The following is a 24,493-nucleotide window of genomic DNA, read 5'->3' as shown; positions in this document are numbered from 1 at the left end:
AGAAGCGTTCGTGAGCTCCCAGAGAGCCCTTAGGAGGACGCTTTGTATAATTTGTACCCATTTAGGTCCCTGAGTTTAATTTGGGTGAGCTCCTTTTGCGCTGACCAGTAATCCCAGTAAGTAAGACTTGAAGACTCATAAGGTAATGGAAAAGTCTTAGGAAAGTCGGCCTCCGCGGTGCTTTCACATTTATTTTCTCCTTCGTGCCTTGCCAAGCCGTGTCAAGCAATTGAGGGCAAGTAATTACTTTCCTCATTTGATAAAAGTAGCGGCTGAGGTTTCAGGAGGTTTACGGACCTTCCCAAGGTCACAGCCGGTCCCCTGGGATGTGGGAGGACTCAGCAGTGGCTGGCGGAGCAGGTCGGCGGGAGAGGGAGGGACAGGCCACGCAGCCTCGGGGCCTAGAAGCTGTGCACAGCCAGGTCCTGAGCAGCTACGGCTTCAAGCACTTAATCCCTCAGGGTCAAGACAGAAAAACAGGACTTTCCTTGAGTATTTAATCTAGGGAGTTGTTACAGCTCCCGGAAGAACCACGAGGCCAAAGGGGGAAACAAGGCCACCCAGAGGTGAGTAAGTGCAGAAAACCATCCCAACCTGCAGGTGGAGGGACGGGAGCAGCTCGGTGCTGAGCCCGGAGGCCCTGGGGACACAGAGTGCACACGGCCTCTGCTGGCCTCTCCCCTGCAGGGAGGTGGAGGGAGAACCAGCCAGCTTCGCCCCTCTTGCCCGGCCTCAGACCCCGCCAGAGCCTCATGGGTGTCACCCAGCAGGTGCCCAGCTGACTCGGGGGCTGAGGAGACCTGCCACGAGGACCAGCTCTCTGCCACATGGGGCAGAGCGGGGTTGGGATAGGAAGCTTGCCATCTGCCTGGGAGAACTGTTGCGCCTCTGAAATGGTGGGATGATAGGTCCTGCCTCACAGAATGGAGGCCTCAAAGAGATCATGTTTATAAAGTACCGTGCATCATAGCAGCTCAGCAAAGGTCAGCCCACCTCCCTTCCCCTGTGGACGGCTGCAGTTCGAGTGGGCAGTAGTTGCCGTGTGGCCCCAAAGCTCAGGTGTGTGGCAAATGAGAGTGACTTAGATCCTGACTGTATCTCTGACCAGTGCGTGTGTGGTCGCAGGTTATTCTAGTCGCCAGCCTTACTTCACTCTTCATTCTTTTTGAAATTTTCTCCCTTCTCAATTAATTCGTAAAGAATGTCAATTCATAAAACATCCACTGCATTACCTAACCCGAGGACACTTCTGCCGCTGTCCAGGAGTGCTGGGCTACAAGAGCGAGGACTGCTCAGGCGGACTGGTCCAGCCCGTGTAGAGGGTTGATTTTCCCGCATTCCTAATCCTGTCTTATTTTGAAAAGCCCTTGGTCTCAAGTTTTAGTCTTATTAAATTAAAAACTTCCCTACAGTAACGCTTTTAAAAGCACAACTAAATGACTTGAAAAAACAAATTTATAATTGGAATAAACGTGGTTCAGCTAAAACTCCAGCTCTTTCCAGAGAACAGAATGTGATTTCTGTGTTGCTATTATAATTTCCAGTAAACCCAAGTGAATTTTACATCCTGTTTGGTTTGGGGGAAGAGGGGAGATGCATCAAATCAGATTAAAAGATAAACTTTTAGCAAATCTAAGTTTTAGATGCATTTCTCACGTGTCATGAGCCACAGACTAACTCAGCAACTTCACATTTCTGAACCTGGAGAGTTGGGTTTTGAGGTGACCGCAGGGTAGAGAGTCCTAGATTGTTGATGGTGACACGTATCACAGTGATGATGTCATATGTGTATAATACATCATGTTTTGATTTAAAGTGAGAGCTACAATGCACATCCATTTGTTGGGGGGCGGGAGCGGGGGAGATGCGATCCCTAGAAGAGCTGATCTGTGGTCTGTTGAGATGGTTGGTTGGAATGGCACAGGCATCAGCCCCCTCCCCCTGCCTTGCACCAGCTCCGAGAACCCCTGCTCCGTCCACCTCCCATACGCCCTTCTAACAACTGTATCCCCTTTGTGAAGGCTGCCCTGCCGTTGCCCGCTCTCCACAGCGCTCCCCCACCCCTCCGTTCATCACATCCAGCAGATCGTAATTCCCATTTGTGTCTCGCTTCCCCTTTTGGGGGCTGCACGGGGCCTGCCGTGAGGTTTGCAGGAAGGCCTGGACCAGTGAGAGTTATGGGAGAGCAGGGCTCTGCATGGCTAATAACAGCTGGTCTGATTGTGCCCCCAGATCAAGGGGCGCCCCAGCCGGGAGCTGGGCAAGGACTTAAGGGCCAGCCAGACAAGCTGGGGACGGGGCTAAGGGTCCATCCCCACAAAGGGGCGGAGGGTGGGGAGAACTGTAGAAGCCTCGGGAAATAAATAAGCAGCAGCCATGAGGATTAGGCCACCACGCCCAAAGGTGCACATGGCTACCCTTCCACTGATTCAAGGCAGCAAGACTAAGCCAGACCTCACCACAGGTAGAGCTGGGTTCCCAGCCTGGTAGCATGGGCTCTCAGACTGGACAGAGACATGTCCAGACAGACCCAACTGGCCGCCTGCCTGCCTGCCTTCCTGCCAGTCAGGATGGGACCATCCCTGAAGCTGAGATTGGACTTTGGTTACACCTGAATCTCCAGTGCCTGGCACTTAGCAAGGATGTCACACTTTTTTAATAAGGTCGCTTTCAAGGAGGGTGAACACATGTTTCACTTTGCCCAGGACAGCCCCTGTTGTGGTGACATATTCATTAATAATTCCCATTATCACGCAGAAGTGCCCCCGTTTGATGTCACTGCCCCGCGGGGAAATAAGAGTCCAGCAGTTGCTGGTGGTTCCAAGCATCCCCGTGGTCTGTGGGTGCTGCCCCCTCCTGTGGGATCCGTCGGGCACTGCTTCGCTTCCCAGCGCCTTCTCTCCGGAGCCTTCTCCGTAAGAGCCGGGGCCTTAGGGACTCGGTGCAGGGTTGCAAAATGGAAGGGTCACCTTCGAAACTCAGAAATCAAAGCACTCTTTAGAAGTGGCAGTTGGTGTCGCAGCCAGATTCTTGGAATAAGGACCACATCTTGCTTAGTAAGGGCTTTTCGGGATTTGTTTGCAAGTAGGCCTAGAATTAGTCCTTGTTATTACTCCTGGATAACTTTAATGAAATAAAATACAGGTATAATTAAATGTGGTGTTTTTAGCTTGTATTATCTTAACTTCATGTAAAATCTAGTCATGCCTGATCAATGCCTGTATTTCACTCTCACACCAGTATCCTGAAGCATATTAATAAAAAGCCCTTCTAGTTCCAAATCTCAAAACTAAAGTCTGCAGCATGTACTTTGTAGGATGGCTCTAGCTTCTTGGTTTTGTAATCGATACAACTTGATACAGAGACCCCTGTTAATAGTGTGTTCTGTGTTGTATTATTTAAAACATGAATCAGGTTCAGGAAGCTGTATTTAGGATGAGTTTTGTACCTGCTGTGTGAATTAATTGTGCACTTGGTATCCTGTCATGTCTCTCAGTGGTTGCGGCTTACAGCAATGAGGGCTAGAAATGGTGACGCAAGATTTCACTGAAGCAGTTAAATTGCTTTAGTCACTGGCGGCGTAGGCCATTTAAAAATACATTAATGATGAGATTTTGCTGGGTTTTAACACTGCTTTTCATTTCAGTTTGATGAGCTAATTAATTTGGAAGGGACTCGTGGTTTTAAAAGGGTATATATACGCTGATTCAAGAGAATGGCAGGACTGGACCTTCTGCCATTCAAACTGGCATTGCTCTGTTTTCCAAACGCTCTCGCTTAATCACTTGAGTCTTAATGGATTCCTGCCATGTAGGCATTGGCATTTTTATTGATTTCTTAACCAAAGTGTAGCTTTTAATTTAAAAAAAGTGGAGGGCATATTTGTGGCACTTCAGCAGGTGTTTGTGTTAGAAAATCTGGTATTTGCATATAACACCTCTGTGTAGAAAAGTGGTAGGTTGGAAATTGACTATAACTTAAAATTTTTTCAATAAATAAAAAATTTCAATAACAAAACAATTTTTAAAAACTTACTGTGGTAATCATTTCATGATGTATATAAGTGAAATCAGTATGTTGTATACCTTAAACTTTTACAGTGCTGGATGTGAATTAAATCTCAATAAAACTGGAAGGAAAAAATTTGGATTATGACAATGTATACTGTAACATTTTGGGATAATCGTAACTGTTTAAAGAGTTCTTTTAAAAGGATACAGGTTTCTATCTGGTGTTTGAAATGGTGAGCCTTTAAGTGGTAATCTTTGAGTTCATTCATTTATTCAGGGAGGTTAATAAATATTTAAGTGTTATTATCCTTTAGCTCAGTTTTAGGCTGTGGAGGCAGAAATACCTACATGAATGGGCTGTTGATTCTCAAAAGTTATAAAACAAATGAGGCCTTTTTTATTTGTTGACCCTTTAAAACAGGTTGTGAGTTGTATTTGCACACACAGGAAAAGTGCACTTGATTATGAGCTTTGTACACATTGGTATTTCTCTGTCTGTGGCTCAGGAGCACGCACTGCACCCAGAGGAGGTGCTGAGTCCTCTCCCTCAGGGCTGCTGTGTACCTCTGCAGTGTTCCCCGCAGGCCTCATGCCAAGCCTCCTCTTGCCCGCCTCCCCTTATCCTGTCCCCAGGCCCCGTGAACTTCTTCGGACATTGCAGGCTCATTCTCATCACGTGTCTTTGCGCATGCTGTTCCTTCTGATTAAGCTTCCCTGCCTTTACATTTCCGTCAGGATCCAGCTTACAGTCACCCCTTGGGGTCCCATCTCCTCTTGCTTTTCCAAGGACTTTGCTTCTTCAGAGATCTGTCCCCTTCTCCTGCATCATTAGTTTCCCTTCTTCACGGGACAAATCCCTTCAGCATGGAACCTGCTCTAATGTCTCCAATCTGAATGAAAAAAGAAACACACACACTCTAACTACCAATTCCTTTCCCTGGCTCCTCCTTCACAGAGTTAACTGCAGTCACTGTCTCCATGTCTCATTAATCTTTGCCTCCAGCTCATCCCAGGAGGCCTTCTGGCCTTTGCTACTACCCTGAAACTGCTCTTGCCAGGGTCATCAAAGAACTCTGCCAAATCTCAAACATATATCACTAACTTACACATTAAAAAGGGAATAAAGAAATGAAAAGACATGGGACATATAGAAAAGAAAAAGTAACGTGGCAGATGCCAATCCAACTGTATCAGTGATAACATTAAATGTGAATGGATTAAATAATCTAATCAAAGGCCGAGATTGTCAGACTGGATTTTTTTTTTTTTAAAAAAGGTCCAACTATATGCTGTCTACACTTTTGATTCGAAGATTCAATACAAATATGTTGAAAACAGCAAGGTGGGAGAAGATATATCATGCAAACGGCAACCATAAGAAAGCTGGAGAGGCTATGCTAATATTAAGCATGCTTTACTTTCCTGACCTTACCTCTCAGAAGCATCACTGACTATTCTTATTTAAACACTTTATTTCATGGCTGCTGCAATACCACACTATTTTGGAGTCACTATTACATTTCTGGTTTCTGCTTTCTTGCCTCTTTTGCTAGTCCCTCTTTCTCTACCCAACCTAAAATATTGGGATGCACCAGATTAAATGCTAGGCCATCTTTTCTGTCTCTCCTCCTTCACTAGATAATCTCATGTGGCCACCAAGGTGCTATGGCTTCCAAATTTACATCTGTAGGCTTGACCTCTCTCCAGATTTCCACATTCACATATTTAACTGCCTACATGACATCTCCACTTAGATATCTAGAGGCACCTCAAACTTATCATACTCAAAATAAAACTACTGATTTTACCCCCCAAAAAAACGATTCCTTAATCTTCCCCATCTAAATAAATGGCACCATTATGTGCCATTTAATCAAGCCAGAAACTTGGCAGTAATCTTAGATTCCTCCATTTCTGTCATGCGCTGTGTCAATCCATCAGCAAATGTTGTCAGTTCTATCATTTATATTACCTTGAAGCCATCTACCTCTCTCCATCTCTGTTGTCACCACTGTGGTCCCACCTACCTCCTCAAATTCATCCTTTGTATTTCTGTGGTATCAGATGTAACATTTCCTCTTTCATTTCTGATTTTATTTATTTGAGTTCTCTCTTTCTCTCTTTTTTTCTTGGTGAGTCTAGCTAAAGGTTTGTCTGTTTATCTTTTTTTAAAAAAAAAGAAAAAAACAGCCCTTAGTTTCATTGATCTTCTCTATTGTTTTTTAGTCTCTATTTCATTTATTTCCACTCTGATCTTTGTTATTTCTTTCTTTCTACCAACTTTGGGCTTAGTTTGCTCTTCTTCTTCTAGTTCCTTGAGCTGTAAAGTTAGGTTGTTTATTTTTAATCTTTCTTGTTTCATTTCTTTTTTTATAAATTTATTTATTTATTGGCTGTGCTGGGTCTTTGTTGCTGTGCGCGGGCTTTCTCTAGTTGTGGAGAGTGGGGGCTACTGTTCGTTGCAGTGCACGGGCTTCTCATTGCGGTAGCTTCTCTTGTTGCGGAGCACGGGCTCTAAGCATGTGGACTTCAGTAGTTGTGGCACATGCACTCTAGAGCACAGGCTCAGTAGTTGTGGCACACGGGCTTAGTTGCTCTGTGGCATGTGGGATCTTCCCAGACGAGGGCTCAAACCCGTGTCCTCTGCATTGGCAGGTGGATTCTTAACCATTGTGCCACCAGGGAAGTCCTCTTGTTTCTTAATGTAGCCATTTATTGTTATGAAGTTCCCTTTTAAAACTGCTTTTGCTGCATCCCATAAATTTTGGTATTTTGTGTTTCCATTTTCATTTGTCTCGGGTATTTTTTTCATCTTTGACCCATTAATTGTTCAGTGGTATATTGTTTAATCTCTGCATATTTGTAAATTTCCAGTTTTCTTCCTGTAATTGATTTTTAGTTTCATACCATTGTGATTGGAAAAGATAATTGATATGATTTCACTCTTAAATTTATCAAGGATTGTTTTGTGGCCTAGCATGTGATCTGTCCTGGAGAATGTTCCACGTGTAGTTGAGAAAAATGTATATTCTGTTGCTTTTGGAGGGAATGTTCTGTACATATCTGTTAAGTCCATCTGGTCTAACATGTCATTTAAGACCAGTGTTTCTTTATTGATTTTCTGTTTGGATGACCTAACCATTGGTGAACGTGGAGTATTAAAGTCCCTTACTATTATTCCGTTGCTGTATATTTCTCTCTTTTGGGTCTGTTAATACTTACTTTATATATTTAGGTGCTCCAGTGTTGGGTGCATACATATTTACAGTGTCACATCCTCTTGTTGGGAATACCCCTTTATCACTGAGATACAGATTCATCAGAAGGAATTACTGTTCTGACCGCTTGAATTGGTCCAGCCAGCCATATAGAATATAAGATATGGCCCATTCCTTCAAAACTTTTACTTTCCACTTGAGGAGATAAGGCTAACCCACATAAAACAATTGGAGATCTGAATAAGACTATAATTAAGTGTTAAATTATAGGGTAGAGACTATAAATACTGTATGAGTTTGGAGAAGAGACAACATTGAGGGCTGGACTAGTGCAGGCACATGAATGGCTTGGGACTTAAAAGAATATTTTGTAGAAAACTGAGTTTTCCTTTCATATGAATTGTTTCTCTTTTTTTCTCATACTTGCCCACCTCCCACTAATTTCATATGCAAATAAACCATTGGGTTAAAAAAAGGCCCTTGGGAGGTTTTTTTTCCTCCCTACCAGACAAGATAGAAAGAAAATAATAAACAAGAGGATGATAGAAAATACTGTTGGTGAAGCAATTTTCCTTTAACATTTTAATTTTAAAATAACTGTGGAAATATTAAAATTCCTGACTGAAAGGGCTACTGTTGTTTCTTTTTTATGGTGGACATAGCCCACGGCAGTAGCTTTAGCTTGTGTATGGATCTCTGTGGAAGCTTTTCTTTTGACGCTTGACTATCCCTGAACTACCATCATTTTCCTCTCAATGCAGTGACAGATTTAAGGATTAAAAAATGAGGAAAATAAATTCTTCCTCCTAAGCTACTCTGAAGTAGTGAAGAACCAGTACAATTTAGGGGGAAAATTGTGATTGAGAAGGTACTCTTAGAATTGATTGTATTTGTAGCTAAGAATTCACATTATGTAATTTGACTTGCATACCTTTTAAAATTAGGTATGATTTACCAGTTATTAACAATTAGGTTATGTAACCGTATCTCAAAACAGCTCTGCAGTATAGGAAGTCAAAAGGCTTTAGAATGTGCTAAATAAGGAATTACCATATACACAGTTGAGAAATACTTACAGTTTTCACCCCAAAGTGGACCACTTAAGTACCATTATTATGGATTATAAAATAATATTCATTAGCATCAGTATTTTCACTGGAATGTAAAGTAGCGCTGGTGTAGTTTGTAGGGGCTCAGTGCTCACCCTTAAGTTTTTTATTACTGGAGAAAACCAATGAACTTTATTGCAGTTTACATTGGACACAGATGTAGATGATGGTTTTGTAAATTTACTTTGAATAAATATCTCAGTAGTAGTGAAAGTGTATCACCAAAAGAGTGTGGTTATGAAAGTATTATATTCTATTATGGTCCTCTGATTTTATAATTAAAGATCCCAGTGTTTTAAAGACAGGTGGAACCCAATACATCGAGTGACTTGGAAGCTTTAACCTGACCTTGAAAACTTCATTTTACAGGAACTGGAAATTTGTTTTCTTTACATGCAATTGTTTTGAACACTGTAGGAAATAATATGGGAGCATGAAGTAGAAGGAATCATCTGAATAATTCTGATCAGAGAGTACCCTGGGTAGTCATTTGGTTATTTTTTAGAGAAAACTATTATGGGGATCATTGCCTCAAAATTTTTTATATGTGAATACTTATACATGAGTTAAATTGTAATTGTCACTAAATTGATGGGATTTAAAATTAACAAATGACTTTAAGAAATGGTTTACTTCTTTGTTCTTTCTCGACATGGGGGTGCAGCCTTCTGAAGCTTTATTTCGAGAGGGCATCTGGCTATTTTTGACAGGTTCTCAAGGTATCTTGGGCATCACGTCCATCTGGTCATGCTCAAAAGTTCTGTGGTAGCATTAAGTAGTGGCCTCAGTTAAAAAAGACCCAAAGAGAGTGATGTTCATTGTTTCTTCTGGGATGGGGCTAACTTTCCACAAATCCTAAGTGATCAGAGTATTGCATCTACACACATTTATGACAGTGTTTCTTTTTATTCTTCTTTCATGAAGAAATCATTTCAGTCTGAAATATATTTACTGAACAGTGTCTAATGTAGGGTGTATAAAACTTCAGGAAGCATTTAGAGCACTTTCCCAATATGAACTCATTCTTATCATTATAACAACCCTATGAAGCAGGGACTATAAATAACATATGGGGGGGTGTGGGTATTTTTTTGATCTCTATTTTATAGGTGGGAAAGCTGAGGCATAGAGAACATGCAATACTAGCTTACATCTTGTGGCCCATAGCATTTCCACGGGTGATTCCTAAACTAGAAAGTTTATGAACTGCTGGATTATTTTGTTCTACTTTGGAATAAAGAAAACCATTTCACAGTTATAAATAAGAGCTTTTCCTGTGATTGATTGAGTTTGCTGTTTTTATTAGCAAAATTCCATTATATATCCATAAATGATGTCGTTTTCTCTTTCCCCTCTCTCAGTTTGTCATTTCTCTTTTGGATAGCCTTAAAATTTCCTTTACAACCCTGTAAAACATTTATCCTTTGCCTTTAACACTTAAGGCTGACATTCTTAGGAAATGATAAACCTTTTTCTTTGCCTTCTAAAATTTATGTTAATAAAGCCAAGATTCTAAACTTCGTAGAATGGGTTTACAAATTACTTTCAGAATCCAATCACAGTTTTATGGAGCCTCTGAAACTCACCTGTGACCCCTTAAAGACCTACATCTACATTAGGGACACCTTTGTCTGGGGAAGCAGAGGGAAATTTAGGGAATACAGTCCTTTAAAAGAGAATCACTTTTCCCATTAAACTATTAAGCTGGGTCAAGTAGACAACCTGGGGTTAGATGTAAGTAGATCACCTGTAATCCATCTGAACTGTAGTTCTTACCTACATTCCTCTGTATATCACTTTCTTTTTCACTCTGGCTACCTTAAAGCTCTTCTCTTTGCATTTATTTTTTCAGCAATTTGACTATGATAATATAGGTCTAGGAGTGTGTGTGAGTGTGTGTGTGTGTGATTGTGCTTGAGTTTCTTGGCTCTAACTTGGGAAAATTCTAGGACATTATTTCTTCTTCTGCCATATTCTCTCTTTCTTACCCTGCTGGGACTCAATTTTCACATATGTTCTACAGCCGCTCTGGGATGCACTGTTTTATGTTTTTTCACTTTTTAAATCTTTTTGTGTTTTAGTTTGGATAATTTTTATTGACACCTCTTCAAGTTCACTGAATCTTTCCTTGGCTATGTTCAGTCTGCTTATAAGACTATCAAAGGAATTCACCACTTCTGATAGTTGGGGTTTTTAAATAGCATTTCCATTGGACTCTTTTTTTTATAATTTCCATCTTTCTGCTGAAATAGCCCATTTGATCATGAATATTGTCTACTCCCCACCCCCAGATTATTTTGTATATTAATAATAGTTGTTTTAAAGTTCCTGTGTGATAGGTCTAGGTCACCTCTGAGTCTGGCTCTGTTGATTGCTTTGTCTCTTGACAGTGGGTTTTCTCCTTACATTTTGTGTGCGTGTGTGTGTGTGTGTGTGTGTGTGTGTGTGCGCACGTGCACGCATGCTGCAATTTTTATTGCGTGCTAAACATCACGCTTAATAGAGACTGAGGTAAATAATATTTATGCTCAGAAATGAACATGCCTCTTCTTCTTCTAGGTCATTAATGTTTGGGGAAGTTGAGTCAATCTAGTCAATAATTGATCTGGGTTTATGTTTTGAGTTGCCATTGTTACCTTCAGTGTACTGCTGGCTTCAAATTCCTCTACCTGTGGGCCACCATAACCGTGTGTCTAGGTGGGGACTGGGGTCCTGGAGGGTTTATTCATGGTTCCTGCTCTGCCATCTGCTTTCATCTGCAAAGGCCTGTGTCAGAAAGGGCTCTCTTTCCATGGTCTTATGCCTCCTCCGTGGTACGCTGCCTGCTCCTCAGTGCCCAGCGTCTGCTGGAGCTGGGGATTTCTTAGTCCTCCTGGTCTAGTTTCAATCTTAGGCAGCCCTGTGCACCTGGGCCTCAAGGGTGGGACCTTCTGGGCATTCCTGCCCTGCTCCCCAAGGCAGCCAGACTCTGCCTATATCTGTGGTGAGTTTCTGCCCCTCTCCTGGTGGTAGTAGAGTTCTGCCTTATTGTTACAGGCTCCTGAGTCCAAGGGCCAGTAGATCTTTGCTTGGCTGTGGAAGGAGATGGATTTTTCTTCTACCCATCCCCCAGTAGCCCAGGGAGAAAGCGGGCTTGCTGCCATTCCCCCAGTGGCTTAAGGCTTTTGCTTCGTCTGAGAGGAGGGTCGGGGAAGTAGCAGAGTTTCATGGTGTCCCCATCACCTGCTGCATGCCTGTGTCCTGGAGAGGGGCTCTCTCCTGCTCTGGCCCCAGTCTTTCTCAGGAGCAACCTGTGAAGGCTTTCATGTGAGTACAAACTCTCCCTGTGTCTGGGGTACCCAGTTGCTCCAAGCTGATATAGTAGCCCACACTTGGCCTTTAGGGTTTCCTTACAATTTTAACTGATTTCCTTTTTTAAAATTTATTTATTTATTTATTTATTGTGGCTGCGTTGGGTCTTCGTCGTGGCACACAGCCTCTTCATTGTGGTGTGCGAGCTCAGTAGTTGTGGTATGTGGGATCTTAGTCCCCCAACCAGGGATCGAACCGGGGCCCCCTGCACTGGGAGCACGGAGTCTTAACCGCTGGACCGCCAGAGAAGTCCCTTAACTGATTTCTTTTATGTGCTTCCATGGTGGACTCTTCCTCCCGTGCTCTACAAACTGTGAAACAGTGTCTGTGTCTTCTCTCTCCTTGGAGGGGTTTTTCACTCCTTGGAATTCAGTTCCCTTGTGATCACAGTTCTCTGATGGGTATAAGAAAAGTTGTGATTTTATTGATAGTCTGGCTTTTTCTTGTGAAGTGCGAGTGACGTTCTCTCTTGGCTTTCTGCATCCTAAGCTGTCATCTGAACTGGACTTGCCCACGTTTGGGACTGTCCAGTCACCCATAGGTTCCCAAGCCATTAGCAGATCCGTGAGGAGGGCATCCTCAGGCCAAGCAGCTTTCTGTCACTTGCAGTAAAGGGCCCGTCCATGTGAGGGGGAAGCAGCTTTTGACCATACCTAGCTTTCCTTCAAGTTATTTTATTCTTTTTCAGTTCATCTGATTTTATAAAATGACCTTCAGAGTGACTGTTTTTGCTCCAGATCCTTTTTTTTCTTTTTTCTTTTTTCCTTTTGCTCATCTTGGAGAGCACATCAAAGCTTTGAAGATGTATGAAAAAACCTTGCAAGGTAACCCTGATGTACCCGACATGACTTATTCCTTCAACTCAGAGCTATTGTTACTGAGCTGGAGAAAGGTCAGGCCTTGCTGTGCTTGTTTAATGGGCCTCAAGTTGTTTCTGGGGTTTTTTGTTTTGTTAAGGATAGAAATTTTTTTTTTATTTTTTAACATCTTTATTGGAGTATAATTGCTTTACAAGGATAGAAATTTCTTTAACCAGTGTTTCCAAACTCTCTTTCATCCCAGACTCCCTTCAATAAACATAAAGATCTCATACTCTTCTTTAATGTTACTTATACATCAGAGTAAATAACTGGACTCAAAACAAACCAGAAGGATAAACGGCTGCTCTGTCTTCACGCTCCATCCCCATTGTTAGGGCACCGTGTCAGTTTCTGCCAGCGTATTGAATCTGGAGGTTGATTCGTCATTTTCTCGTGGTGTATATTGAGAAATAGTCAAACAGAAAATGGAAACAAATCAGTTTAGAAATACAAGAGGAATGCAGTAGGACCCAGCAGGCCATGCTGTCCCAGCAGGACATCAACTCCTGGGCCTTGAGACCAGACTCCGACTCCTCAGACGGGTTTCCTCTTCTCTAGAAGGTGCTACGGTAGTTGCATCAGACCCAAGCACCTTGTTGCTGGCAAAGAAGTGAGGCCCACCTATTTGTCACCTCATTTCAGGATGAGAATTTATGAAATTGCTCACGCCCATTTATGAACTGCTACCTCTGAAATACCCCAGATGGTCATTTTAGAGGCCAAAAGATAGTGACAAACTTCTGTTAAATAAAGTAGGCAGTCTTGTTAGAAATAGGTATGTTTTTCCATTGGGTTCAATGTGGCTACTTCCGTTTTTATTGTTAAATATAAGTTCTATAAACATTTTCATTCTTCCTGAGTTTGCTGTGATGCAGAAAACCTCGCTTAGCCTCTTTCTAGGTCATTGCTTTCACAAAATTATTCCTGATACAAAAATGTTATTCTGTAAATAAGCGTTGGTTAAACATATAAATGAATCTTTAAGCTTCTGTCCCGTTCAAAATTTTATGATGCTTTACCTAGAATTCAGAATTTCAGGGTTGATATGGAGGTGGGTTCTTTTGGAAGCTGGTTTTCTTCCAGACTGGACGTAACTTTTGTGTTTCTTCTCTTGGTATTAAGAAGTGCTGATAGCGCAGCAGAAATGCACCAGTGGACCAAGTTTATCTACATGTTGTGGTTTCCACCACTCGGAAGCTTTAGGTAACGAGTACTTACAACATTAAGAGCCAGTTCTGAAACATCATCTGTACAATTTTAAAAGTATTTGGAGGCATCTCCATCTCAGCAGAAACTTACGTTTTTTTCTTCTGGTTTTAGGTGATTAGTGCATGTAAGTTATACACATTTAGTTTTCCTTTAGTCAAAAAAAAAAAAAACTGTATGTGTAGCACATATAGTTTGATCACTTTTTAATTTTAAATTTAAACTAACTAACATTAAGACGCAACACAGAAAATAGATTCCAACTCAGCTGCCGACGGGCTGCTTAGCTTATGCAAGTACGTGATCACTGCTGGGCTAAAAAGTGAAGGCTAGGTGGAAATACTTAGGATGGGATAAATATTCTGGGACAAAGTCAGGCAGGTTGGGGGCCTGGGTCTCCTGCTGAGGAAGCCCACTTCTCCCTCCCTCTGCCTTCCTCTTCCTTTCCTCCGGGCTGTGGGGGACCAGCTTGCCTTCACATCCACCTGTTGCTTCCATCCAGTGATGAGGGCCAGCTCCCGCCTGCTCTGTTGGTCTCCAAGCAAGCACACTTCTCTTGATGTTTTCTAATACCTTTTTCTGCTAGCAGGGAAGGAGAGACAGACCTTTTCATTCAGACCTCCATGTGCTGAAGTGGTAGTCCAGTATTAATCAATATGTTGCGAATGACAGAATAAAAGATTACACTGTTGAGAAAATGCTGTATATATATTTCAGTGAATAAATGGATAGGCACCTCCATTTATCTTTGTGATTCCTTTTACTAGTGGCAGCTTTGAGATATAATTTATAAAAATTATAAAATTCCCTCACTTAATTAGTATGTTGTCTTTATTAAAGGTAAATATGTATTTTTAAAGGTAAAGACAACCCTCATTCTGAAAAACAGGAAATTCATGCATCTGTTTCATACCCTTATACATGGCTGATTACAAATTTAATTTCATGCCAACTTGCTTGAATAGACAGAACACAATCTAAGTTTTAGGGATTGGAACAGCTGTAGTATTCAATACAATGTATCTTATAGATACCATTACCACAGCTTTAATGTCTTTTGCACTTTATTGCTTGGAGGATACAATTATAAAGAAATACTCTGCCTTGTGGCTTTTATGTTTCATGTTGGCATTCAGATCACAAAAGCCTCTTTGGTTCATTTTGAAACTTTGAGGGAAATGATACCTGTATGATTTAAAGTTTAAGCTTAATTGCCTTCTGCAAATTGCTTTTGGAAGTATAGGTAGTCAAAAAGTAAAAGTTTTAAATTTCAGACGCAGAGAATAGCGTAATCACTTTTTTAAATGTAGAGGTTTTATTCAAAATAGATTCTCTTGGGGACTTCCCTGGAGGTCCAGTGGTTAAGACTCCACGCTTCCACTGTAGGGGGCGCGGGTTCGATCCCTGGTCAGGGAACTAAGACCCCACATGCTGCGTGACACGGCCAGAAAAAAAAAAAAAAAAAGATTCTCTCAGAGCAGGAAAGTTAGAATGCCTTTGTACAATATTTTGCATGCTCTTTTCTTTATTGCATGAAAGTCATATAATCCCAACCTCCATCTCTATTTCTTATTTATGAATATAATGACTTACTGAAAATTTATCACAAATTTCATATGCCTCCTGAAAGGCAATGTCGAGTTTTAGGTTAAAATTGCAAAAGATGTTGTGAGGCCATCTGAGCAATTTAAAATAATAATAATAATAAAGGCATCTATACAGGGAAAGAACTTAAATGCACACATAGATGTGGCATCAGCTCCTTGAGGTGAGCACCTGCTACATCATGCAGTAAAGTTGAGGAGTGCATTATTGGTGATGCAGACTGCTGTAGAAATAGATGTTGCCTGAAGTTTTTCACTTGGTAGTGTTACTAGTCTGTTAACATTGGAAGGACTTGGGTGACTTGTTCTAAACATTTGCCTGGTGCATGGGAGCAGGCTTTAATAACTCCAACTCCAGAATTTTAGAAGCACCTCTAGCTGAAATCTGGGCCTCCCACCCAGACTTAATACAATGACAGAAGTAAAACCATATCTATTTGAAGTGTTTAGGACCATGACTAATCTAATACGAGGCTCTGAAGAGCCAAGAATTGCCGCTGGAATTTCAGTTTCTACTCACGTAACACATAATTTAATGGTTCATACTTTGTTTCCAGAAATAGCCCAGACAGCTTAGTGAGTCCAAGTGGTTAGAGAGTGGTTTTAAACTTTATTGTACATTCCCATCACCTAGAGTGCCGCCTAAAATGTAAATTCCTGGGTACCACCTCCTGGAGAGCTGATCCCATGAGCCTAGGAATCTGCATTTTACCCAGATAACCCAGGGGATTCTGAGGAAAGTGGTTTAGTGACAACCTTTCGGGAAACACTGGTGTAGGAGGTGTATATCCAGCAGGGTCTGCTTCATGGGTGTATTCCCGGTGCACTGTACAGGTGCCATACTCAGGAAGGCCATGTAGTTGGCTTAACGCTCTTCCATGGCCTTCTTAAAATTCTTAATTTCTGAATGAGGTTGTTCATTTTCCCCTGCATTTTCACTTTCCCCTGGGCCCTGCAAATTGTGTGGCCAATTCTCTATGCGAGCTTTTATTATGTATTACTGGAATTGTGTTTCTTGATCCTCATGGGTTGCAATAATTCAATAATGATTTTTTTTTTTTTACCTGTCTGTATTAGGCTGTAAATGCCAAGGCCACTTCTAAGCTTTAGAAGTGAATGTGTATCATTCATTATAGAACATACAATTGGAAATCCTAAGAGTATGATTTTTTCCCAAGGAAATTAAAATTTTATTCCTAGTCTTCAACATAGAAACCTATATTTGTGTTATCCTAATACACTATGATTTTTTTTCTCCTAGGATGGTACAAAACAGAAAAGAGAGCGGAAAAAGACGGTCTCCTTCAGCAGTATGCCCACGGAGAAAAAGATTAGCAGTGCAAGTGATTGTATCAATTCCATGGTGGAGGGTTCGGAACTCAAAAAGGTTCGCTCCAACTCTAGAATTTACCACAGGTATTTTTTACTGGACGCTGACATGCAGAGCCTGAGGTGGGAACCATCCAAGAAGGATTCTGAGAAAGCCAAGATTGATATTAAATCCATCAAGGAAGTGAGAACGGGAAAAAATACAGACATATTCCGCAGCAATGGCATCTCTGACCAGATATCTGAAGACTGTGCATTTTCAGTCATCTATGGAGAGAATTATGAGTCACTCGATTTGGTTGCCAACTCCGCAGATGTTGCAAACATCTGGGTCACGGGACTGCGGTACCTAATTTCTTATGGGAAACATACACTTGATATGTTAGAAAGTAGCCAGGACAACATGAGGACTTCTTGGGTTTCACAAATGTTTAGTGAAATTGATGTAGATAACCTGGGACATATAACTCTGTGCAACGCCGTGCAGTGTATCAGAAACCTCAATCCTGGTTTAAAAACGAGCAAAATTGAGCTTAAGTTCAAAGAATTGCACAAGTCCAAGGACAAAGCTGGTACTGAAGTCACAAAGGAGGAATTTGTTGAGGTTTTCCATGAGCTTTGTACTAGACCTGAAATTTATTTCCTTTTAGTTCAGTTCTCAAGCAATAAAGAATTCCTTGATACCAAGGACCTTATGATGTTTCTTGAGGCAGAGCAGGGTGTGGCACATATAAATGAGGAAATAAGCCTTGAAATTATTCACAAATATGAGCCATCCAAAGAGGGTCAGGAAAAGGGCTGGCTTTCCATAGACGGGTTCACTAATTACCTTGTGTCATCTGACTGTTATATATTTGATCCAGAGCATAAGAAGGTCTGTCAGGACATGAAGCAACCCTTGTCTCATTACTTTATAAACTCATCTCATAATACATACTTAATAGAGGATCAGTTCCGAGGTCCCTCCGATATCACAGGATACATCCGAGCTCTTAAAATGGGTTGCCGGAGTGTTGAATTGGATGTATGGGATGGGCCAGATAACGAACCTGTGATTTACACAGGCCACACCATGACCTCGCAGATCGTCTTCCGCAGCGTCATTGATATTATTAACAAGTATGCATTCTTCGCTTCAGAGTACCCTCTCATCCTGTGTTTGGAAAATCACTGTTCTATTAAACAACAGAAGGTCATGGTTCAACACATGAAGAAAATTTTAGGAGACAAGCTCTACACAACCTCACCCAGTGCTGAGGAATCTTACCTGCCATCCCCAGATGTCCTGAAAGGGAAGATACTCATTAAGGCAAAGAAGCTGTCTTCCAACTGCTCTGGAGTAGAGGGCGATGTTTCTGACGAGGATGAAGGGGCAGAGATGTCTCAGAGGATGGGCAAGGAGAACGCGGATCAGCCCAACCACGTGCCTGCCAAGCGCTTCCAGCTCTGCAAAGAGCTGTCCGAGCTGGTGAGCATCTGCAAGTCGGTGCAGTTCAAAGAGTTCCAGGTGTCCTTTCAGGTTCAGAAGTACTGGGAAGTCTGCTCATTCAACGAAGTGCTTGCCAGCAAATACGCCAACGAGAATGCAGGGGACTTTGTCAATTACAACAAGCGCTTTCTCGCCAGGGTTTTCCCCAGTCCCATGAGAATTGACTCCAGCAACATGAACCCTCAAGATTTTTGGAAATGTGGTTGTCAGATCGTGGCCATGAACTTTCAGACCCCGGGACTGATGATGGACCTGAACATCGGCTGGTTTAGGCAGAACGGGAACTGCGGCTACGTGCTGCGGCCGGCCATCATGAGGGAGGAGGTCTCCTTCTTCAGCGCCAACACCAAAGACTCCGTCCCAGGAGTCTCACCCCAGCTCCTTCACATCAAGATCATCAGCGGGCAGAACTTCCCCAAACCCAAAGGATCGGGTGCTAAAGGCGACGTGGTGGACCCTTACGTCTACGTTGAGATCCACGGGATCCCCGCTGACTGCGCAGAACAGAGGACGAAAACAGTACACCAGAACGGAGACGCTCCCATCTTCGACGAAAGCTTTGAGTTCCAGATCAACCTGCCCGAACTGGCCATGGTGCGCTTTGTGGTCCTGGACGACGACTACATCGGCGATGAGTTCATCGGCCAGTACACGATTCCCTTCGAGTGTCTGCAGACGGGCTACCGCCACGTGCCGCTGCAGTCGCTCACCGGCGAGGTCCTCGCCCACGCGTCTCTGTTCGTGCACGTGGCCATCACTAACCGGAGAGGAGGCGGGAAGCCTCACAAGAGGGGCCTCTCTGTGAGGAAAGGGAAGAAGTCCAGGGAGTATGCGTCACTGAGAACACTGTGGATTAAAACTGTGGACGAGGTCTTCAAGAACGCCCAGCCCCCAATTCGGGACGCCACCGACCTGAGAGAGAACATGCAGGTACGGCGCGGGGGCTCGTGTGCGCCTGCGCGCGGTGTATGAGTCTATTGGAGGGTTTCTTTAAACAGTCATATCCCTGATCTTAAATACTCTGTAAATTCCCATCGCTTGTAAGAATGTTTACCACCAATCTCATTTTTTTTTTTTTTTTTTTTATCATGTGAATTTCCAAAACGGCAGCTGGTATTGAACACACTCTGTGGGGATGAGGCATCCTTGCTGCTGAGTCCACACCCGTCCTGGTCCCTGTTAATCACCAGGGAGCAGTCCCCCGTCTTCTCTAAAAGCGCACGTGGGAATCTCTGGTATTTCTGAATATTCCTTAGCTGGAACACACTGACGTCAAGCCCATGAAACTAGAGGGACACGTTCCGGTCCTTTCTTGTGGGGCCGTCATGCTGCGGGAATGGTGAGCCTGTAAGCAGCCCGTGGGTTTATGTATTGAGCCTGCTTTTGACTCTGGAGCGCAGCTATCTAACTGTGTAAGTAAAAGACACGTGACACCTGTATTTATTAGACGTCTGAGATAATAATTACCTCTGAACCGCATAGTGGCGAAAAGCAATCAGTCAGGGTTAGGTATGTAATTAAGGATTGTCCACGTGTCTAGCAGGATACTGGGGCTACCAGTGATGCAGAACGAGGCTGCGAGGGCCACCTCACACACGCACCTGCCCCAGCCCATCCCAGTGTGTGATGGATCACCGCTCAGTGTGTTTAAAAACGATAAAAAAAAGATACATATATATACACACACACACACGCACACACACACATACGTGTGTATATGTATATATAATCTTTATAACTATTATGAGCAGAATGCCAGCAGCAAGTAAAATTAAAAGACCTTGCCACAATGGAGACATTTTGTTTTATTTCTTGCCTCCTAGTAAATGTGGAGGGTGTCTCCCTGTCTCTGAGGGTGCCATGGTCGGTGGACCTCAGCTCTGAGCAGGCCGCACGTCCCTGCCCTGCGGCAGCTGTCATGCGCATGAAGCCGAGCGCCGTCCTTCCAGGGCCGCGTGTCTGTGCCGAACCCACACTGCAGTCGGCGCTGTGTGATGCCCCTGCCACACACGGGCGGTCGGGCCAGCGATGCGGCAGGAAACAGCAGACTTTAGTTGGGGGTGGGCAGCAGATAATAAACAAATAGGACAACGGCAGGTGAAGAAGAAGTAACTGGGGAGTGCGAGGGTGTGACTGGGGGCCCCCCCTTAGAGCTCTCAGTAAGGATTTATTGTTATGAGCAGTCAACATCCAAGTGATTTTGAACAAAATGATACACAGCTTGATGCCCATATTTAAAGCAATATTAATAAAAAGAAAATGTTTAAATGTAAAACCAACGTGCTGCTCCTTTCCGAGGACTGGGGTGTTTGAAAGCAGAAGGCACAGGGCTTGGGGGGCCCAGATGCCTCCCCTCTGGCCGCCGTGCTCAGCCCAGGTCAGGACCCAGGTGTGCCCGGGGTGACTCCGTTTTCCGTTGGAATGTACCTGTTCTGGCAGCACAGCGATTCAGAGCAGAGGCCTCATCCTCAGCAGACTTCAGGTAAAATCCTGACCCCTTCACCTGCCAGCTGTGTGACCTCAGACAAACAACAGAGACGGGCCACAGCTGAGGCCGGCCTCCTCGCGCCCAGCGTGGCTGGTTGACAGGGTCAGATGGGGTCACGTATATTACATATGCCTTGCACACAGTGCTCAGAGAACACCGACTCGTGGCTTTTCACAGTATGGAAGGGTTTCCTTTAACGGGGATTTTAATGGCACCTCTGGTGATTAGAGAAAAAGAGCATTGAGAGCAGGAGGAGAAGCAGCATGGAGACGGGACTAGGGGAAGGGAAGGCCGTGGTACCGGGCAGGAAGGTCTCCCGCCGGGCACATCTCCACGGAAACCGCAGCCTCCTCCAAGTTCCTTTAGCTTTGGAACCAGCTGGTATGAACAGGTGAGAGAGACTCAAGTTTCTGTCTTGCAAATATTCCTCTTTTTTTTTTTTTTTGGATGGCTGGCATATTTGATGCTTATTTTAAGCCTGATTTTTTTTTTTTTCTGAATCTTTACCTTTTTGAATGCAGAAGCCATTTTTTTTGTTTGCTCATAATTACATATCAGCATTAGCACTGCTGTGAACTTTGATCTGAAAAGCAGCTTTGCCCTTCAAAAGAATTTAACTTATTTGCCTTTTCCATACTTTTGATAAATTGGTATTACAAATATCTATAACTATGTTTACTTTGGAAAGTAGCCATTTTTCCCAGGATAAGATAATCATTAACCATGTCTGTCATAACACTGCTAGTAACTGTTGTATCAGGCAGTCCAAGGATTACCAAGTATACTGAGTATAACATCCATGAGAAATTAAAACCCTGGTGAATTACAAAGCGCCTTCTTCTTTCCATTGAGCAGAATGCAGTGGTGTCCTTCAAGGAGCTGTGTGGCCTCTCCTCCGTAGCCAACCTCATGCAGTGCATGCTGGCGGTGTCTCCCCGCTTCCTGGGACCTGATAACACGCCCCTGGTGGTCCTGAATCTCAGCGAGCAGTATCCCACCATGGAGTTGCAGGGAATCGTGCCCGAGGTTCTGAAGAAGATCGTAACAACTTACGACATGGTGAGTGGCTCTTTGCACTTTTATGGAGCCCAGGGGAGAGAGGTGTCTTAGGACAGTACCCCGACATGCTTAGGAGCTCTTGCTGAGGTGTGCTTTCCTAGTTCATGCTTCCTTTACCTGTGCTGGAAAAGTTATTCCCCTGACCTTGCTGTATTTGAAAGACTTTAGTGTTTTGTTGTTGCTATTTTAGAAAGCAGGATTCGGACAGCTTTTCAAGAATGTATCTGAATTGATTCCTAAAGCATACGCTATTTTCCACATATATATAGGAGGGAATTTTTTTAACCTTTTCCTGCAATCAGCCATTGAGTCACTCATTTTTATTTTGTTTTCTAACTGGTAAAGGTGAGAAATTTAGTTTTTTTTCCTAAAATACACTTTAAATACCATCAGAAGCAGGTGCTTCCACTACATGACTCTATATTGTGCAATGTTTTCCTTCCTTATAGCAGCTGCTCTGTGGCGCCTGTGATTGGTAATCAGCTTAGCGTTAATGAGGAATCCTCAGGACACCTAGAATATTGCATTTTTGCACTTAAGGTCTATCTTGCGTTTTCCTAATCGCTTCCTGCTCTCGCTGTACTTTTTGATTTATCGTAACTCTGAGGGATGAGTTAGTGGGTGAACAGTACCGTTTCAAGCTCGCGACGTAGCTGAAGTTGTCACAATGCCGATGAGCGCCGCAGGTCCTCCCCTGCGGTCAGGGTTAAGGGTGGTGCTGGACCTCCCCTCCCAGATGGGCGAGGCTGTCAGCCTGTACCGCCCGGGTGCTCAGAGGTAAGAGGCCTTACCCACCACCGCCTCCACACTAGAAGCAGGAACTCCGACCACAAAACTCAAGGCTGCTTCTCAGGTAGCCTGCTGTGGTCTAAGACAAATCAGGAGTGGCATTGTAAACCTTACAGAAATATATTTTTTTTACTATTCTGTAAGTTGACCTGAAAGCTGCAATTCGGAGGGATTTATACAATTTCCAGGAAAGAAAAAACTGATTTAGGTCAGCGTTTCCCGCAGTGTCTGCTGAGGAACCTTGGTTTCTTAGGATATTAATAAGTGTCACATGGGAGAAAGGGTTCCATGTTGAAATAATTTAGGGAAATACTGGTTTGAGCAAAATTAATCAGATGTCTTCACTGCGGGACTGCGTGGGGCCTTTTGTTTGCCGGCAGTGGCTTTCCAAAGGGTGATGGACATAGTATGCCCTATTTCACAAATTGTCTTGACCATGGGGTACTATTTCCAAAAACAAAAGTTTGGAAGGATTTTTGCTCTTGATCTTCTTCACTTCTTGGCCTTGTTCACCCAAATCTTTGGGTGCATAAGATCTGGAAGTCCAAGTCAGAGACATGCAACATTTTTTTTCTTTTGCTCTCTTTCCCCCAGTTTTATTGAGAAATAATTGACACTCATGTGTAAGTTTAAGGCGTACAGCATGATGGTTTGATTTACGCATATTGTGAAATGATTACCACAGTGGGTTCAGCTGACATCCATCTTCTCATAAAAAGAAGGAAGAAGAGAGGAAAGGAAAAAAAAATTTCTTGTGATAAGAGCTCTCAGGATTTATTTTCTTAAGTTTCCTGTGGATCAGTCATCATGGTATATATTACATTCCTAGGACTTATTTATCTTATAACTGGAAATGTCTACCTTTTGACCACCTTCCTTCAGTTCTCACTGTCTGCACCCTTCACCTCTGGTAACCACAAATCTGATCTCTTTTTCTATGAGTTTGGTTTTTTGTTTTTGTTTTGTTTTGTTTTAGTTTCCACATATAAGTGGGTCATACAGTATTTGTCTTTCTCTGACTCATTTCACTTAGCATAATACCTTCAAGGTTCATCTGTGTTGTAGCAAATGGTAGGATCTCCTCATATTTTAATATATATATGTATATCTCACAACTTCTTTATCTATCCATAGACATTTAGGTTGTTTCCATATCTTGACTATTGTAAATAATGCTGCTGTGAATATGGGGGTGCATGTATCTTTTTGAGTTAGTGTTTTTATTACCTTCGGATATATTCCGAAAAGTGGAATTGCTGGATCATATGGTAGTTCTGTTTTTAATTCTTTGAGGATCTTCCATGCTGTTTTCCCTAGTAGCTATACTAATTTACATTCCCACCAATAATAAGAGTGCAGTATTTTAAACAGCTTATCGGTTCATTACCTTAAGAAAAAGTGGTATTTGATCTTTTTCCTAAGTTCCAGTGCAATAACCACACATTGTAGCAGGTGCTTGTTATTCCCTGCTCTTTCCAGCTTAGAGTTCACGGTGATGTAAGATAAATAAGGACCGAACACTGGACACTGCAGGCAAACTGCAGGGAGTGGCGGTCACCCTTCAGAAAGAAGGACGGCCAGGGGCAAATGTGTCTGTAAACATGGGTGGGGGGAGCACTGTGCTGGGTGCTGGAGGGGCCACAGGCATGAGCATAAGGGGTCCCTGTCCTCAGGGAGCCGTCGAGTCTGCTAGGATGGCAGCTGGGGAACAAAACAAAGAAGCTTATGCTGAGATTCCTTTGGGGGGAAAAGATGGAAAGATAGGAAAAAGAGGTAACATGGAAAAGTCTGAAGAGCTCTTGCATGCTGTGCCTCAGGCTACCTAGTTAGTTTTATGAGAAGAAGCCCAAAGAAGTAGCTGATATTTGTAAATGCTTTTTAAACTTAAGCCACAAATAAAATCGTTAGACATTTTGCAGACCCACGTCATTGACCAACATCTAAGATGACTTACCGGCTCAGGTGTGTTACTGGTCACGCA

At 43.0% G+C, this 24,493-nt stretch overlaps 1 protein-coding gene across 2 annotated transcripts in view; it reads left to right on the top strand.

Annotated features, from left to right (window-relative positions):
- PLCL2 (phospholipase C like 2) overlaps positions 1-24,493 on the top strand; it is a 191,457-nt gene that overhangs the window by 91,764 nt on the left and 75,200 nt on the right. For both annotated transcript variants that reach the window (XM_068545864.1, XM_068545865.1), the window contains exons 2-3: positions 16,620-19,106; positions 21,520-21,723. In XM_068545864.1, coding sequence (XP_068401965.1) covers positions 16,620-19,106; positions 21,520-21,723 — 2,691 coding nt within the window. The remainder of the gene's footprint in view (positions 1-16,619; positions 19,107-21,519; positions 21,724-24,493) is intronic.

Source organism: Eschrichtius robustus, chromosome 6 (assembly GCF_028021215.1).
Source record: "Eschrichtius robustus isolate mEscRob2 chromosome 6, mEscRob2.pri, whole genome shotgun sequence".
NCBI lineage: Eukaryota > Metazoa > Chordata > Mammalia > Artiodactyla > Eschrichtiidae > Eschrichtius > Eschrichtius robustus.
This window is presented reverse-complemented; position numbering and strand designations above follow the sequence as displayed.